Raw genomic sequence first — 16084 nt, 5'->3', positions numbered from 1 at the left:
GGCATATCAATAGACATTACTGAAATACCACTCAACCTTGTTTAATACAATTTTTATAAGAAATATATTTAATAAAGGAAAACTCATTTGCAGTTTGATTGCCCAAAGATACTTGTTGTCTTAATGTTTTGTTATATACTTCTAGTTTTTATTATATATGTTTACTTTTTGCAGTCTTTATAATGATTTGCTGTAATGTAATATTTTCCATTTAATTGTGATATATATTAAGGAAAAACCAGACTGAAAATTTCAGAAAAATTATCCCTCTTTTGGCTAATAGAAAAATTATTGAATCAGTGAATCATATTAAAAGTTTTAATAAAAGTATGCTCTTTCACAAGAAACATTAATTTCTGAATATATTCTTTTATAAAAATAATGCCTACAAGTAGAAATAGGTCTGTGTGTTTCTTCAAACTTACTTGTCACCAGATGGATAATTGCTTTTATATTCTATTTCTGTGGACCACAAAGAATAAAGGAAAAAGCAGCTGTTTTTCTCCTTTTGAAACTTTTTTTTACAATACTTTAAAACCTGACCTCAAAGAATGTGTTAACTCTATAATTAAACTGTCTGACTTGTCATCTAAAAGTATGAGTTTGCAAGCCAACTACTACTTAGATAGCTGTGGCAGCTTAAGTAATGCGTACATTTAAAAACCTTCTCTTACTGAAATGCTGAAATAGTGTTTAAACCCTCTGTAGCCAGATGACGTGTACTACTGCGGAATAAAGTACATCAAAGACGATGTTGTCCTGAGTGAGCCTTCTGCCGATGCCCCAGCTGCTCGCTACCAGACAATTGAGGAAAACATTAAGATCTTTGAGGAAGATGAAGTTGAATTCATCAGCGTGCCTGTCCCAGAGTTCGCAGATAGTGATCCTGCCAACATTGTTCATGACTTTAACAAGGTGAGCCAGATGTCCTGAGCTACAAAAAGAGTGCAGGTTCTTCAATGTATGCTTTTTGTAGTTTTCCGTATTTCCTGATTTATTCTATTTAGAGTTTACTTTTTACTTAAAAAATTGAACTTGGGTTTCTTCTGTCCTACAAAATAAACTATCAACATTTGATGGGCTCATTAATTATTTTTAAGTTCCCATTCTATATTTTCCCCAACTATTAAAAATTGTTAAGTACTGCAGAAAAGTTGAAGTGAAAATACAGTTGATATCCTAAATTCTCCATGTAGTTACAAAATTTTACATACTTCTATCAAATTTTATCATATGTTTTATTTTTATCATCTCTTTTTCTCACTTTTAACACTTGACCGTAGATACATAAAGCTATTATCTCTTAAGAATGAGGACTTTATTTATATAACTACATAATTATCACATCTAAGAAAATTAACATAATATAGTATTATTTAATATCTGGTTGATATTTAAATTCCCCCAATAATTTCTGTCCCAAGAATGTTTTGTTCTTTCAAACCAGGATTCAGAAATTCTCATATTACCTACAGATGTGAAGTCAGTACATATTTGCCATTTTGAACATGTAAACATATCACTGAAATTGGCATTGCATTTTATCCCTGGTAAAATGCATTTGCTGAATATTTATAAGCCAATTTGAAAAATTACTTCAAGGTAATAAACCTTATCCAAAGCAAATAGTAAATAATAATAGCTAACACTTAGCTCCTAAAATCTAAATGTTTACATGGTTTAGTTAACTCATGTTAATCCTCAAAACCATCCTGTTGACAGTCTTTCTCAACCAGGGTTTCTCACCCAAACCACAAGAACACAGACAATCATTAAATTGACTGTTACTCAATTCTCTAAGGATAATATTGACTAGGAGCCCAGTGCACGAATTTGTGCACCTTGAAAGGAACTGTGGACCACGAGGCTGCGGTGGGCACAGGGGCAGGTCTCGGCCCATCCTCCATGCCCCCGCCTACCCTCTCCTGCCATGGCCCCTGGCCCCCTGTCTGCCAGCAGCCCTGCTCCCACCGCCGCTGATGGCGCCAGCAGCAAGTGCAAACAGAGCTGTCGTCAGCAGTGGATGTGGGAGGCGGCTGCCGGCCCCGATCGTCCCTCAGGAGCAAGGGGAGGTGGAGGGGCGATCAGTGCCGGTGCTGGGTGCTGGCAGTGGGTGCAAGCAGCGGCTCCAGCGCCAGCAGTGGGTGTGAGCGGGGCCGGCACCAGCAGCAGGTGCAAGTGCCGGGCGGGACCACGGTGCACGAGAGCAAAGAATTTTCAGTCATCACCAGAGGCTCGCCCTAACGACAGCGACCGGCACCCTGCCTTGGTCTGGCGCCCCTGCTCACCTGCTCCACCATCCTGCTGCAGCTGACACCCATGTTCCGCACTCTGCCGCCAGCTGCTGATGCCCACCATGTTCCGCATGCGCCCCTGGTGGTCAACACACCTCATAGCGACTGGTTGTTTGGTTGTTCCACCATTTAGTCTATTTGCATATTAGCCTTTTATTATATAGGATAGGATACTATTCTAGATGCATAGGAGAGTTCATTTTTATCTACAATTGATGGATACCTTGGAGGACATTAGGGCTTATAAATAAGGGAACTAACTGAATCTCTTAATCAGATTATAGGTTATTTGCTGTTAATTTTAATAGCTTATTATAGAAACAAACCCCTGATAAGAATTTTATTTCCAACCTGGCCAGGTAGTTCAGTTGGTTAGAGTGTTGTCCTCATACTCCAAGGTTGCAGTTCAATCCCAAGTCAGGTCACATACAAGAATCAATAATGCATAACTAAGTAAAACAACAAACTGATGTTTCTTTCTCTCTGTTCTTTCCTTTTTCTCTCTCTCTAAAATCAATAAATAAATACATTTTTAAAGAATTTTATTTCTTAATAGCAATTTTTCTTCTCCCATTTCTACTTCCATTCTTATCCCAGCAAAGTCTTGACTTATTGAAATACAAGTGATTTACATATTCTAAAGCCAACCCTTTTTAATGGTATAAATTATTCTTAAAAGTACAGCTGTTGCCTGAGTTATAAATATTAATCTAACAAAAATGTGTCTTTTTCTTCCCAGAAACTCACGGCCTATTTAGATCTTAACCTGGATAAGTGCTATGTGATTCCTCTGAACACTTCCATTGTTATGCCACCCAGAAACCTACTGGAGTTACTTATTAACATAAAGGTATACAGTTTTGAAATATTTCTTATTAATGCTGCTGCTATAGCACCTTGGAAATTCTTGTTGAGAAACTAGCCCTATAGGAGCCCATTTTACAGGAAATACAGCTGTGAGGAACTAGGACTCATGGTTTTTATGGGTTTTTTTATTTTTTTCTTCTAATTTTGAAATTAAATATGTAATTTTTAAAATTATACTTAAGTTTTCAAGGGCCAGAGAATAAATAGGAGGCTTTTAAGAAAAATAAAATCTGTGTTACAACTACTCAATTCTGATACCATGGACAATATGTAAACAAATTGGCATGACTGTTTTTCAGTAAAACTTTATAAAAACAGATGGTGGGCAGTAGTTTGCCAGCCTCTGTTTCAACTATAATCTGTAAGAATTTTATTTTCCTTGTCTGTTCAGTGTAGGCCTTGAGATATTCATGTAATTTGTTTTTTTCCAAATGTAGGCTGGAACCTATTTGCCTCAATCATATCTAATTCACGAACACATGGTTATCACCGATCGCATTGAAAACGTTGACCACCTGGGTTTCTTTATTTATCGACTGTGCCATGACAAGGAAACTTATAAACTGCAACGCAGAGATACCATTAAAGGTAATAACTTTTTAAAGTGCTGGCAGAAAAGTTTTTTGTTTCACTTCATTGTGTTAAGCTAGATTTAATATGTTTGCCATGAATGAGAAATAGAACTCTGTTCTATCACTATATAATATTTGTAGATTTCTGAAGAATCATCTTAACTGTAAATCCACTCTTTTTAGAGAGAGAGAATAGGTGAATGTGAAATCTCATTGCCTTGAGCTGCTGGAAGGTTTCTTCCATGTAGTCATCCAGGCCAGTGTTCCATCCTGTTTGGTACAGCCACACAGCAAAGGTTCTTCTTATCCAGAGGGTGTCTAGAGAAGCTCTTCAGGTGTCTGCTCAGGCATCTGGGTTCTAAGCAGATTGTTTTTCTTTTGGATCTTGGTGAAGATAATCACAGTCAGGTTAATTACAAAGGAATTTGGCTGAAGAATTACGAGCATTGACACAACTAATATAGCTTTGCCAAATCATTAACCTTTGTTTTCTCACCTAAAAATTAAGGATAATAGTGCCTCCCCATTTCCTTTCAAGATCATTATAAAAATAAAATGAAAGTACATGTGGCAGAGCTGTGGGAAAGTAAGTGACATTCAAATACTAAGGTGTGATTTCTTTGGAGCTGCAGCACGCAGTAAAAGTGTTTTCCTTGCTTTGGTTAGCATTTTTACTTATTTCACCTGATGAGTCAGTCACCTGAAATCTACTGCTTGATTTCTTACATTTTTAAATTATCTTAATGGTTCATAATTTTTTTTTAAAGGTCAGATTATGCATTTGAGATTGTCTCTTTTAAGTCTGAAGTTTCAACAAATCACCACCACAGTCAAGATATAACTCTAAATTATACTTATGGCATTATTATTGTTTTTAAGATCTGTTAAGACATTTAGTTCAGAAAAGAGAAAATTATTTTCTTTAATGTTAAAAAAATCAAGCTAATGAATGGAATATAGAATAGAATATTTCCATATGTCTAAATAATAACTATGTGGATTAATGTGAATATTTATGACTAAAGAACCAAAAATTTAACAACTTTTCCCTTCCAAACAGGCATTCAGAAACGTGAAGTCAGCAATTGTATCACAATTCGGCATTTTGAAAACAAATTTGCCGTGGAAACTTTAATTTGTTCTTGAACATTCAAGAAAAACATGGAGAAAAACTTAATAACACAGCATAACCATACTCTTTGTATTTTGTGCAGTGATTATTTTTTAAAATCTTCTTTCATGTAAGTAGCAAACAGGGCTTCACTATCTTTTCATCTCATTAATTCAATTAAAACCATTTCCTTTTAAAAATATTTTCTTCTTTCCAAGTGTGGTGTCTTTTATCTTTGATTTAGTAGTTGTATAAAGTCATAAAAAACAGTACACTTCACCATATATCTTAGGTAGAGAGATTCTATGTTTTAATTATGCATTTTCGAGAGGAGTGATTATCTAAAGGATAATCATATAAATGCATACATAAAAATGGACCATTGTGACTTATTTGTAGTTGTTAGTTGCCCTGCTACTTAGTTGTTAGAGCATTTAAGCACACAATTTAATTTTTCTCTAATTAAAATATGCAGTATTTTCAGTGTAATATTTAACTCTTTAGCGTATAATTTCCACCTCAGTGTTTTAATATCCTAGGCATCTGCTGTAATAATATTTTAGAAAATGTTTGGAATTTGAGAAATAACTTGTGTTACTAATTTGTATAACTCATATATGTGCAATGGAACATAAATATCACAAAATTATTTGACTAAAGGCCTGTGTGTTGTTTTTCCCATATAAATAAAAACAAAAGTAATTTGGTTCTTTGTATCTTAAGATATTCCATGTAAAGGAAAAAACATTTTAAAAAAATCTAGTTCTCTATATGCAGTGAGTAAAATAAATTTTTAAAAATAAGCTTTTAAAATAACTATATACTTCATGAGTGCTATTAAAGTAATACCTAAGACTGAACCTTGAAAGTTGCTGTTTAATACATTTTAAAATAATTCTTTTGTATTTAATGGAAGGGCTGTTACTAAACCTAAAATTTCTAAGTAGCATAAAATACAGTCCTTTTCTGATCCTGTCTCCTTACAAGTGGAATGCTTTGAATTACAGTGATGATTTTTAAATCTCTAAGGTTACTTTCTATGTGAAATAATTCAGAATCCACCTCCATTTAAAATACCTAGGGATAATTTTGTTGCAAATTTTCAAGATGAAAAAAAATTATTTCTGAATTTAGGAAGTCAGAATTTTTAAAGCTTCACAAACCCATAAAGGATTTGGTCTAGAAACTAATTCTAGTTCAAAAGGATGTTATTTGCTTCTTGGCTCTTGGTTTCATTTCAGTAATGTAAGAGCTTTAGGCTAGGCAGTCAGTTATTCAGGGATTGAGAATTTATTTTAGAAGAGAATATGTTTTGATAAAGTGAAAATTGCTTTTCCCTACCTTCCAGGCTCTAAAATTTCATGGTATTTTAGGAAGCTATGAACATTTAAGAGCACATTAATTCATTCTGAGCATCCTTTATATACCCGGCATGAAGCATTAATCTTTGAAGATACATCTCTGAAGAGGACCCCTGCTGCCTCATTGGACACTCACAAACTAGTGAAAGGGACTGATGAATAACAAACTAATTACAATACAGCTGTGATCGGTACTCTAATGGGGAAGCACAGATCCAAGGGTTTAGGGAGCATTTAGGAGGGACAGTGGGATTTTTAGATTGAAGTGCATGGTGCCAGGTCATGCACTTCATGCATGCCATCTGAGGACTTCAGTAGATAATGGACCACTATTAAAGGTTTGTATTTTGGAAGGAGCATTTTCGTTTCTCTTTCCTACTGATAATAGTAATGCTAAATTAGGATAGATGAGCTGCTGTAATAATTGCAACATCTCAGCAGCTCTATAATATTCCAGTGTGGCAGGCTCCAGGTTCCCAGGGATCCAGACTTCTCCACTTTGTGACAGTGCCAGCTTTAAATCTCCAAACTTCCCATGGAAGGAAATGAGCTAGAATGGTGGATTCTGCAGAGCTCTGATGCCCAAGGCCTGACAGGCATACATCACTTCCCATTTCCATCAGCCAGTACTCAGCCAAACCATTCCCAGCCAATGGTAAGGGAGATGGGGAAGCGTAGTCATATGTGTTTGGAAGAAAAACCAAATGATTTGCTGAGCACATAGCACTGTCATTGCCACAAATGGACATTATAAATGAATGAATGAATGCTAAAATAACTAGAAAAGAAAGATCACCCAGGAAAAATCTCAGGAAGATTTTGAGTGTGTTAAATCTATGTTATCCTATATAATAAAAGTCTAATATGCTAAATGTCCAACCGTTCAATCATTCAAGCAGTCGCTGTGACGCGCACTGACCACCAGGGGGAAGACACCCCAACCAGTAGGTTAGCTTGCTGCTGGGGTGCAGCCAATTGGGACTGGGTGAGACGGACCAGACACGCCCTGAAGCCCTCCCTGAACCCTCCCCAGCCAGCCAACCGCCTGTGGTCCCTCCCCAGCTCCGATTGTGCACCGGTGGGGTCCCTTGGCCTGGCTTGTGCCCTCTTGCAATCCTGGACCCCTTGGGAGATGTCAGAGATCTGGTTTTGGCCTGATCCCCACAGGCCAGGCCAAGGGACTCCACCGGTGCACAAATCCATGTACCGGGCCTCTAGTCCTATATAATAAAAGGCTACATTTAATTGACACATTCCTAATGCCTTGGTGGAGCCAGACCAAATGATTTCATGGGCCTTATATGGCCCTTGGGCCAGGCATTTCCCATCCCTGCTCTATAGGTAAGGTGTTTATTTTTTTTCCTCTGCCTTCTTTTAGGATTTCTAATTTAATTTTTATTTTCTTCGTAATTTGAAATTTTCTGCTCCTGTGAGCCTCTGCTTCAATAAGGGGGGACTCCCTGTACTCTGACTGACTCTCTCTCTCAGCCATTTGCCCCTAGGTCTGCCCTTCTTTGATGGATCCAAGAAGAGTTGTTGATTTTTCAGTTGGTTCAACTTTTTACTTGTTAGGGCAGAGAGGCAACTTCTAATCTCCTTATGTTTGAAACCAGTATGTCTCTTTTAAAACATCGTTTATCTTCTATTGAGTCAAATAGAGTTTTTATTCCTTATATATTCATTTCTCTTTACACACATGTACATACACATACAAACAGGCCCTGATCTCATACTCCCAGTATAGTTACGGGGCAAATTTTAGTTCAGTCAGACATCAGAATTTATATTACCATGACAATATTCAGCTCAAAGCTAAGAAAGGGTACTATGGTACTCCATTTTTAGGCTAATTACCTTTTTTCATAATCTTTAATAAATTTAATCATAAAAATTTCAATCTCTATTAGATTGAGTACTTATCATTTTTTTTTCTTTCCCAATACTGAAACATACCAATTCTCTTTGTGTAGACCTCCCTTAGAGCTCTCAGTCCTGTTTCACTCTGAACCGAAAGCTTTTGTAGCTTGTTGTCCAGTGTGTCATTTTGACCCCGGGTGTTTTCATGTGTGTGTGTTGGGGGGTGGGGGGGATTGGTATACATTTTTTTTTTTTTTATTGAGGGAGGAAGGGAGAAAAGAGGAACATCAGTGTGAGAGAGAAATATCAATCTGTTGCCTCCCAAATGCGCCCTGACCAGGGATCAAACGTAGGTATTGTGCCCTGACCAGGAATCGAAACTGCAACCTTCTGGTGCACAGGTCAATGCTCCAACAACTGAGCCACGCCTGCCAGGGTATACATTTTCAGCTGTCTTCTTAAGAAAGTGTTTTCTTGGTATTTTAGATGACAACTCAGACTTCCAGTTTGGATATGGGAAATTTCTAGACTGAATATGTATAAGACCCGTTTCTTCATTCTAAAATTTTTTGAGATTGTTACGCCTGTGTTCTCATACTTCATAATGATGGTCTTCAATCTTACAGCTTATGAAATGTTCTTATTTCCTCAATAATTTCTTCCATTCATTCTTTCAGGAATTTCTATTAATCCATTGGGCCTCCTAGAGTGATTCTCTATGCATCTTTAACTGGTTTCGTGTCTGTTTTACTGTTCTTTATGGGAGATTTCTTTGATCCCGTTCATCAGAGCTCTTCCTCTTCAGTTCTCTGTTTCTGCATATTGGCCTTCGTTTTGTTGTTACTAACCCCTGTTAATATCCACAGGCCTTTTTTTTTGGAGTCCTTAAATCAATGGAAACAAGTTTTTGATTCTGCCTTTTGACATTTTCAGCTAGAATTTTATCCTCCTACCCCAACTACCAGCCAGCCATTTGGATTACTTTTCTACCTACCTGGCTATCATGGACATCTTGCCCCAGCACCCTTGAATTATTAAGCTTTAATGTATATTGATTTTTTCCAGGTTTTAGTATAATCTTATAAAAACACTCATTCAAAACAGTTACAATCATTGATTTGACCAGATTGGTCTGTACTACCCATGATTTTACTTCATTTCCATCACTATTAAGACAATTTCTCTTATTAACAGTCAGTCGAATAGAGGTGCTCATCTCACTCAAGCTTTGTCCATCAGCTATCTCCCAGGAATTTTGGAACTTCAACTGTGATTCTGGGGTATACCCTTTGAACTCATGTGCCATGCCTAAGAGTGGAGTCTCAGTGTGGCCATGGGCTTGGAAAAACCAGAGACTTTGGAGGATAAGAATGAAAAGATAAACTAAGAATCAGGCAGGCAGAGAGGACTGCTCAGTTTCCTGGTGGGTTGTGGAGACTCAGCTATACTTCCCTGTTCTTGAGTTCCATAAGGCACTCTATCTTGTGTATGTATGTACTTACCTAAGAGAACTATCATCCAGGTCCTTCCCAGCAACATTTTATCCCTGTCAGAAGATTAAAATCTTGGCACAAGTTGTTAGGATTCTGATCATGACATGAGTGAGAATCTTTGTCTCAAAAAGAGGCAGAAAATAAAATGATGGATGTGAAAGTGTTTTGTGTGGCTCTGCACAGTTGTGGTCAATTAATGGTTTTCTCTTTTTTAGCAAGAAACACTGATCTTAATTTTTAATGCACATTTTTTTCTCCTTTTTAGAGTCTTCACATCTATATTAGTAAGTGGGATGCAAACAAACAAAACCCATAAAATAAAACAACAAAACCCCCCCACACTGTTCTAAGTGGTATTTATCTCATAGCAGCAGTGGGACTACAGAAGACAAAGAAACTCAAAGGCAGTTTAATGTAAATGAAAAGGTCCCAATTCCACATTTGAATGTCGTTATGAGTTAATGCTGGCTGAATCTGTAAGATTCTGCTATAAGTGCGCATTTAAGAGTTCACTAGATACCCCCTCTTCTGCCTAGTGGAGTATTGCCCATAATTAAACAAGTTCTACTCGGTGTTGGACACCAATCCTTCCATGTTTAACTCTTTGAGACTTAGTTTTCTAGATAAGGACTTCATGTGTATCTGTTTATAAAAAGGACAACCCCTCCTCTCCACAAAACTACAGAGCTCTCAGTTTGCTGAATGTTTCTTCCAAAGTCAATGCTACCTTTTTTCTCTCTGGGCCTTTCTCAATGAGTAACATGAGGAAGAAATACGTTTAGTCTCAACTCTCTTAGTATTGATCATTGTTAGTCTTTAATCTGAGAAAATATGACTCACAAGATTTTTTTTTAAGTACTTTCTGTGGATTCTACTCTTAATTCTTCCAACCTATTATAGATTACTCATGAGAAGCAGAATGGGTAGGAGAGGGCCCTTGAGTGCTCAACATCCAATTAATTCTAAATGACCTAAGATAAGACAATCCTAGCTGTCTCCTGCTTACATTTATAAATAATTTGACAGCATTTCTATATCATATTTTAAACATTTACATTTTTATAAAACTCAAACTAGAGGCCCGGTGTACGAAATTCGTGCACTGGGGGGTGGAATTCCCTCAGCCCAGCCTGCCCCTCTCACAGTCCGGGAGCCCTCAGTGGATGTCCTACTGATGGCCACAGTCTGGCAGCAGAGGCTCAGAGCAGGCGTCGTGTGTGTGTGTGTGTGTGTGTGTGTGTATGTGTCCACTGGGGACCTGCCCCCAGCCGCATTGGAGGCTCAGAGCAGGCACTCTGTGTGTGTGTGTGCGCGCGTGTCTGCTAGGGGCCTGCCCCCAGCCACACCATGGAGGCTTGGAGCAGGCGCCCATCTGTGTTGTTCTCTCAGGCTCCTGGCCTCCACTGTGTGTTTTTCTCTCCCTTGAGCTGTGGCCAGGGTGGGGTGCTGCCTGCAGGCTGCACTTTCCTGCTCATGGATCACCAGATCACTGCAGAGACCGGGGGCAGGCCCTGCTGGGTGCTGCCTGTGGGGAACTGTCCTGCTCTGGGACCGCCCTCTGCACTTGCCTGCTCTGGGATTGCCATGGGTCGCAGCTGGCAGCAGGGCTTAGGTGGCACACGGGGGTCCCGGCTGAGCGTGGGGCTTAGGTGACGCGATTGTGCCACTTAAGCCCGGCTGCCCAGGGCCGCACACAGAGCCTGGATGGCATCTGGCACTGGCCAGCCCTGCCTGCAGTATGGTGGCTAATTTGCATATGGCACTGATTAGCCAATGGGAAGTGTAGCGAAGGTATGGTCAATTACCCTTTTTGTCTTTTATTAGGAGGATAGTTGATGATAAAAAGTGAATGGCTTTCCTCTTTCTGCAGTCCCTATTTGTAAATGTCCCCTCAGCTATCTCCCTTAGCATATCATTGGCATATTACGCTTTGATTGGTTGTTCGGTTGTTCTACCATTTGGTCTATTTGCATATTACCCTTTTATTATATAGGATTTGTTTGAATTGAGATTCAAGCAAGGTCCACACTTTGCATTTGGTTGCTATAGCCCTTAAGTCCATATTTATCTATAATTTCCTCTCCACCTCCACTCCATTACATTTATTGTTTAAAAAGTTGGGTCATATGTCCTATTGAATTTCCCAAATTTTGGATTTTCTTTTTTTAAAAATATATTTTATTGATTTTTCACAGAGAGGAAGGGAGAGGGATAGAGAGTTAGAAATATCGATGGGAGAGAAACATCGATCAGCTGCCGCCTGCAAACCTCCTACTGGGGATGTGCCCGCAACCAAGGTACATGCCCTTGACCGGCATCAAACCTGGGCCTCTTTAGTCCACAGGCTGATGCTCTAGCCACTGAGCCAAACTGGTTAGGGCTGGATTTTTCTGATTGAGATTCCAGGGTGTCATATTAAATGTGCCCATATCCCCTGTATTTTATTTTGTAACTTGATCTGGAGGAAGGATTTAATTCAGGTGATTTATTTTGGCAAAAAATTAGTAAATTCCCATTCTCTTCGGTCCTGTTCTCCAAGGGAGACCACTGTTAACAGTTCAATGTGTAATGTAACTTTTAGACTACTTAGTTCTTGACTTAATGAATAAAAAGACAAATGCCTTTCTCTGATCAGATGATAAGATTATGTTTAGTAAGACAGAACCAGAAATACTCTTCACAGTCACCACGTCCTCTATCTCCCATCATCTTTCTGATCTTAAGCAATCATGGCTTAACCCATTTTACAATATCCACTTCTCCACCCCTACAGTCCTTCACACTTGCAGTCAATAATCTTTTCAAAACATGAATTTGATGTTTTCTTTATCACATCTCCTATTTAAAACATTTTCAGGGCTTCTCCTGGCTCTTAGGATAAAGACTAAACTACTTAATGCTTCATGGTCCAGTCCAAAACCACCTCGCCAACCTCATCTTAATCACTTTTCTCTTTGCATCCTGCCACACTGGCTATTTTACAGTTTTATGGTAAATCCTGTTCTCCCTCCATCCATTCTCCATTATGTCCTTTTAGATAGCTTCTAGTCAACCTCCAGAATTTAGTTCACATTTCCCCTTCCTCAAGGGAAACCTTTCCTGAAGCATTAGGGAAGGTTATCTTATTTCACAGTTTCATAGCATCATATATTTCCCCTTTGTGGTATTGAATATAATTAAAGTTTTATATTTTATCGTTGCTTGTTTGATCAATTTATTTCCCCCACTAGTTTCCTCCGTATCCTTAATAGAGTACCCAGCACCTCTTTGGAGCTCATAATTGACTGAATCATTCCTTCCTATAACACCTTTTTCTCTATTCTGGATAATATAACATTTCCCAACCAGTTGTCTGGATGTCTCTTCCGAAATCTATGCTAGCTTTCTCCTAAAATTTATTCACTCTGAATCTGAGTAAATTGCCTTAAATAGAAATCTCATTATGTCTTTCTCTTACAAAATTCTATGATAACATTCTGTTGCACTTAGGAAAAAAAATCTGAATTCCTTCCAAACGCTAACATTCTCCTCTCACTAGACTTTCAATAATTTTCTTCTTTTATCCTACCCTCTTCTTTGTGTTTTGGCCTTCATATAAGCTGGTGGCCCTTCTAAAACAGTTTTCTTTCTCCTCTTACCCCATCTGCACAAAAACATAGAGTTAACTCTTACTCATCCTTCAGATTAAAAGTTTCCTCATAAAGGACATCATAACTCTATTTATTATCTGTCTCCCTGAAACCTTCCACTAGACTAGTGATTTTTCAACCAGTGTGCTGCAGTAATTTTTGAAACATGAGATAACTAGTCAGGGGCATTGACCTCTTTTCTCTTAGATTGTCAAATTAAAAAGAAAATGACAAGCCAAAATGACAATAGCCATCCTGTGTGAATGAATCAAAATTATACCTATTTTTTTTGGTCAGGCAAAAACATTTTTGGTGTGCTGCTGAATTTTAGTAATTTATGTGTGCCATGAGATGAAAAAGTTGAAAATTGCTGCACTAGAGACTACTAGACTGTTAGTAACGCTTACCACTGTGTCCTTTCCACTTGGCACATGATAGATCTTAACACTGAATAAATAACTTCTTGGTCAACTGTAGATAGAAAAAAAGTTCAATATAAACTTCAATAAAACCAAAGTATTTTTTAGCAGAAAATCTTCAGCATTTGAATAGACAATTCAATGAATATTTGTTGAATGAACTACATTTTGTGGATCAACTCATTCAGCTGGTGAGGGTTTTACTTGGAGACTATTTCATCCTGGAAGGCAATGGTGCAGACGTAGCACCATTCTAAATAAAATGTTCTATGGGTGCAATATTAAGGTTTTTTAATATCACAGAAGTGAATGACTGATATATCTCATGTCTTCTGGTATGCTTTACAGAGTGGAACTTTGGACTAGTTGGTTGCTCTTCCACATTCAAAAGGATAACAAGATTCTTTTAAGGCTGAATGATTAACAAAGGCATGGTAGTAAGTTTTAAAATGTAGGGCGAATATTTTGGTTGTCACAAGAATTTGTACTTAGTGGGTGGGGCCAAGGATGCTAAATGCTTCAAAAGTAGGAAGTCTTGCACACACAAAAATGTGTTGCTCTGTTATAATTTGTCATTTATACCCCTGCTGGGAAGCATGGAAGGAGATTCAGATCTGAGTTTCCATAATGCCAGGGATCAAGGTATCCATTAACCACCCTCCCTTTCACCCCCCAACTAAGTAGAGCCAGGCATAGTTTTCCATTTGGGCATGAATATGGCAGTTTCTTAGAACATTCTTATAACAAAACCATTAGTTACATACACGTTTAGTAGCTAAACCCCACATATCTAGTTTTAATCAACTCCAGAGAACATTACACTTTAGTTAACCCCTCATTATCTGATATCCAATTCCTGTCACAAACTCAGCTGAAATGTCCAAGAAAGGTGAGCCTGTGAAATGTGAGCATTCTCTATTCCTCTCGCTAGTTGACACTCTAGACAGCTCCTTGAATGCCTTCATTTAGCTCCCCACAGAAATGCCTTCATAGAACTATGACTCTCAGCTTTGGTTGAGAAGTGATAGAAATAAAAATGAGCCTTCATTCTTTATAAAAGCTGAAGTTTCTTTTTGTAGAAGATGAAAATGTTCCTTCAACTTTTATGAAAGTGCTAGTGAAAATGTTACCTAATATCTAGTATTTCTTATCTAAATATTCTTAAATTTAGTGTTAAAATATTTTCTCTCCTAATATATATTGATATTAGATAACAGAACTAAATAATTTGTTTCCCTTTTGCCTTGGTTGCCAGGAAACTTGGAGCTAAACTTTGTGCTCAATTAGATTAATTACTTTTAGCAGAGATTTTTCTGTATATTATTCTTTCAGTAGTGGCTCATGTTTTGTTGTGTATTTAAGACAGAATTTACTTGCAATAAAATGCACATAAATATTCAATTCAATTAATTTTGACAATTTTATACATCCACGTTAACAATCTGGAACATTTTCATCACCCCAGAACATTTTCTTGTGTCCCTTTCCAATCAGCTCCTCCTCCCTCTATTGCAACTACTTTTTGGTTTCTATGGCCATATATTAGTTTGGGGCTGTTCTTGAACTTTGTTTGAATGGAATCATACAGTGTGTAATATTTTAGTCTGGCTTTTTTCTCTCAACATTTCTGCCATTCTTCTTCTGTGTTGTTGCATGAATTCCTTTCTTTGCAATTGCTGAGTAATATATCACTTCTTAAATATATCACAATTTGTTCATCATTTCTCCTGCAAGTGAATATTTTGGTTGTTTCCAATATTTGGCTACTATGAATAAAGTTGCTATGAACATTCATGTACAATGTGTTGTGGACAGCTCATTAAAAAAATCTTTGTTTAATGATTTAACTGTGATTAGATTTATAATCATAACTTAAACAATAAACACAACAACTTATACATTTTAATTTCCCATTGTTTTAGAATTGAAGAGCAAGCTAGATATATAACTTATCCCTTCAAATAAACTTCTGCCTTCTCATTTAAATTCTCCATAACGTATATGTGGCTATCTTCTCAAATCCCCATTTTTCTTGTCCAGCAGGCAGATCAGATTTAACATATTCAAAGCCAATCTTGATTTTCTCTTCAAACCTAACCCTTCCATGGTTTCTTTAACTCTTTTTTTTTTTTTCCAGTCTCTCAGGCTGAAATTGTGGAGTTATCCTTAATTCCTCTTTTTCATAAACCTCACATCAAATCCATCAGTAAATGTGGTGCACTCTACCTTCAAAATACAGATTATCAGGAATTCAGCTACTTCTCTCTCTGTTGCTAACATTCTAATCAAAGGCGTTATCATCTCTTGCTTGGATTAGTCTAATAACCTAACTGGTCTTTCCGTTTCTGCATTGGCCCCTAGAACCTATTCTAAACAGAGCAGATAGAGGGATCATTTCTAAATCTCAGTGACATCATGTCACTCCTCTGCTCAAATCTCAATATTTTTATTCAGAATAAAAACCAAAGGTCTTACGATGGA

General features: G+C 37.5%; 1 protein-coding gene across 1 annotated transcript in view; it reads left to right on the top strand.

Moving 5' to 3' along the window:
- Positions 1–5046, top strand: part of ITM2B (integral membrane protein 2B) — a 28238-nt gene extending 23192 nt beyond the window's left edge. The window contains exons 3-6 of the mRNA XM_059684632.1: positions 709–915; positions 3034–3144; positions 3599–3749; positions 4794–5046. Of these exons, the coding sequence (XP_059540615.1) occupies positions 709–915; positions 3034–3144; positions 3599–3749; positions 4794–4879 (555 nt within the window). The 3' untranslated portion in view covers positions 4880–5046. The remainder of the gene's footprint in view (positions 1–708; positions 916–3033; positions 3145–3598; positions 3750–4793) is intronic.
- The last annotated feature ends 11038 nt before the right edge of the window (positions 5047–16084 follow it).

Source organism: Myotis daubentonii, chromosome 2 (genome assembly GCF_963259705.1).
Source record: "Myotis daubentonii chromosome 2, mMyoDau2.1, whole genome shotgun sequence".
Classification (NCBI taxonomy): Eukaryota; Metazoa; Chordata; class Mammalia; order Chiroptera; family Vespertilionidae; genus Myotis; species Myotis daubentonii.
Note: the sequence above shows the minus strand (reverse complement) of the source record. Positions and strands in the feature narration are given on the sequence as shown.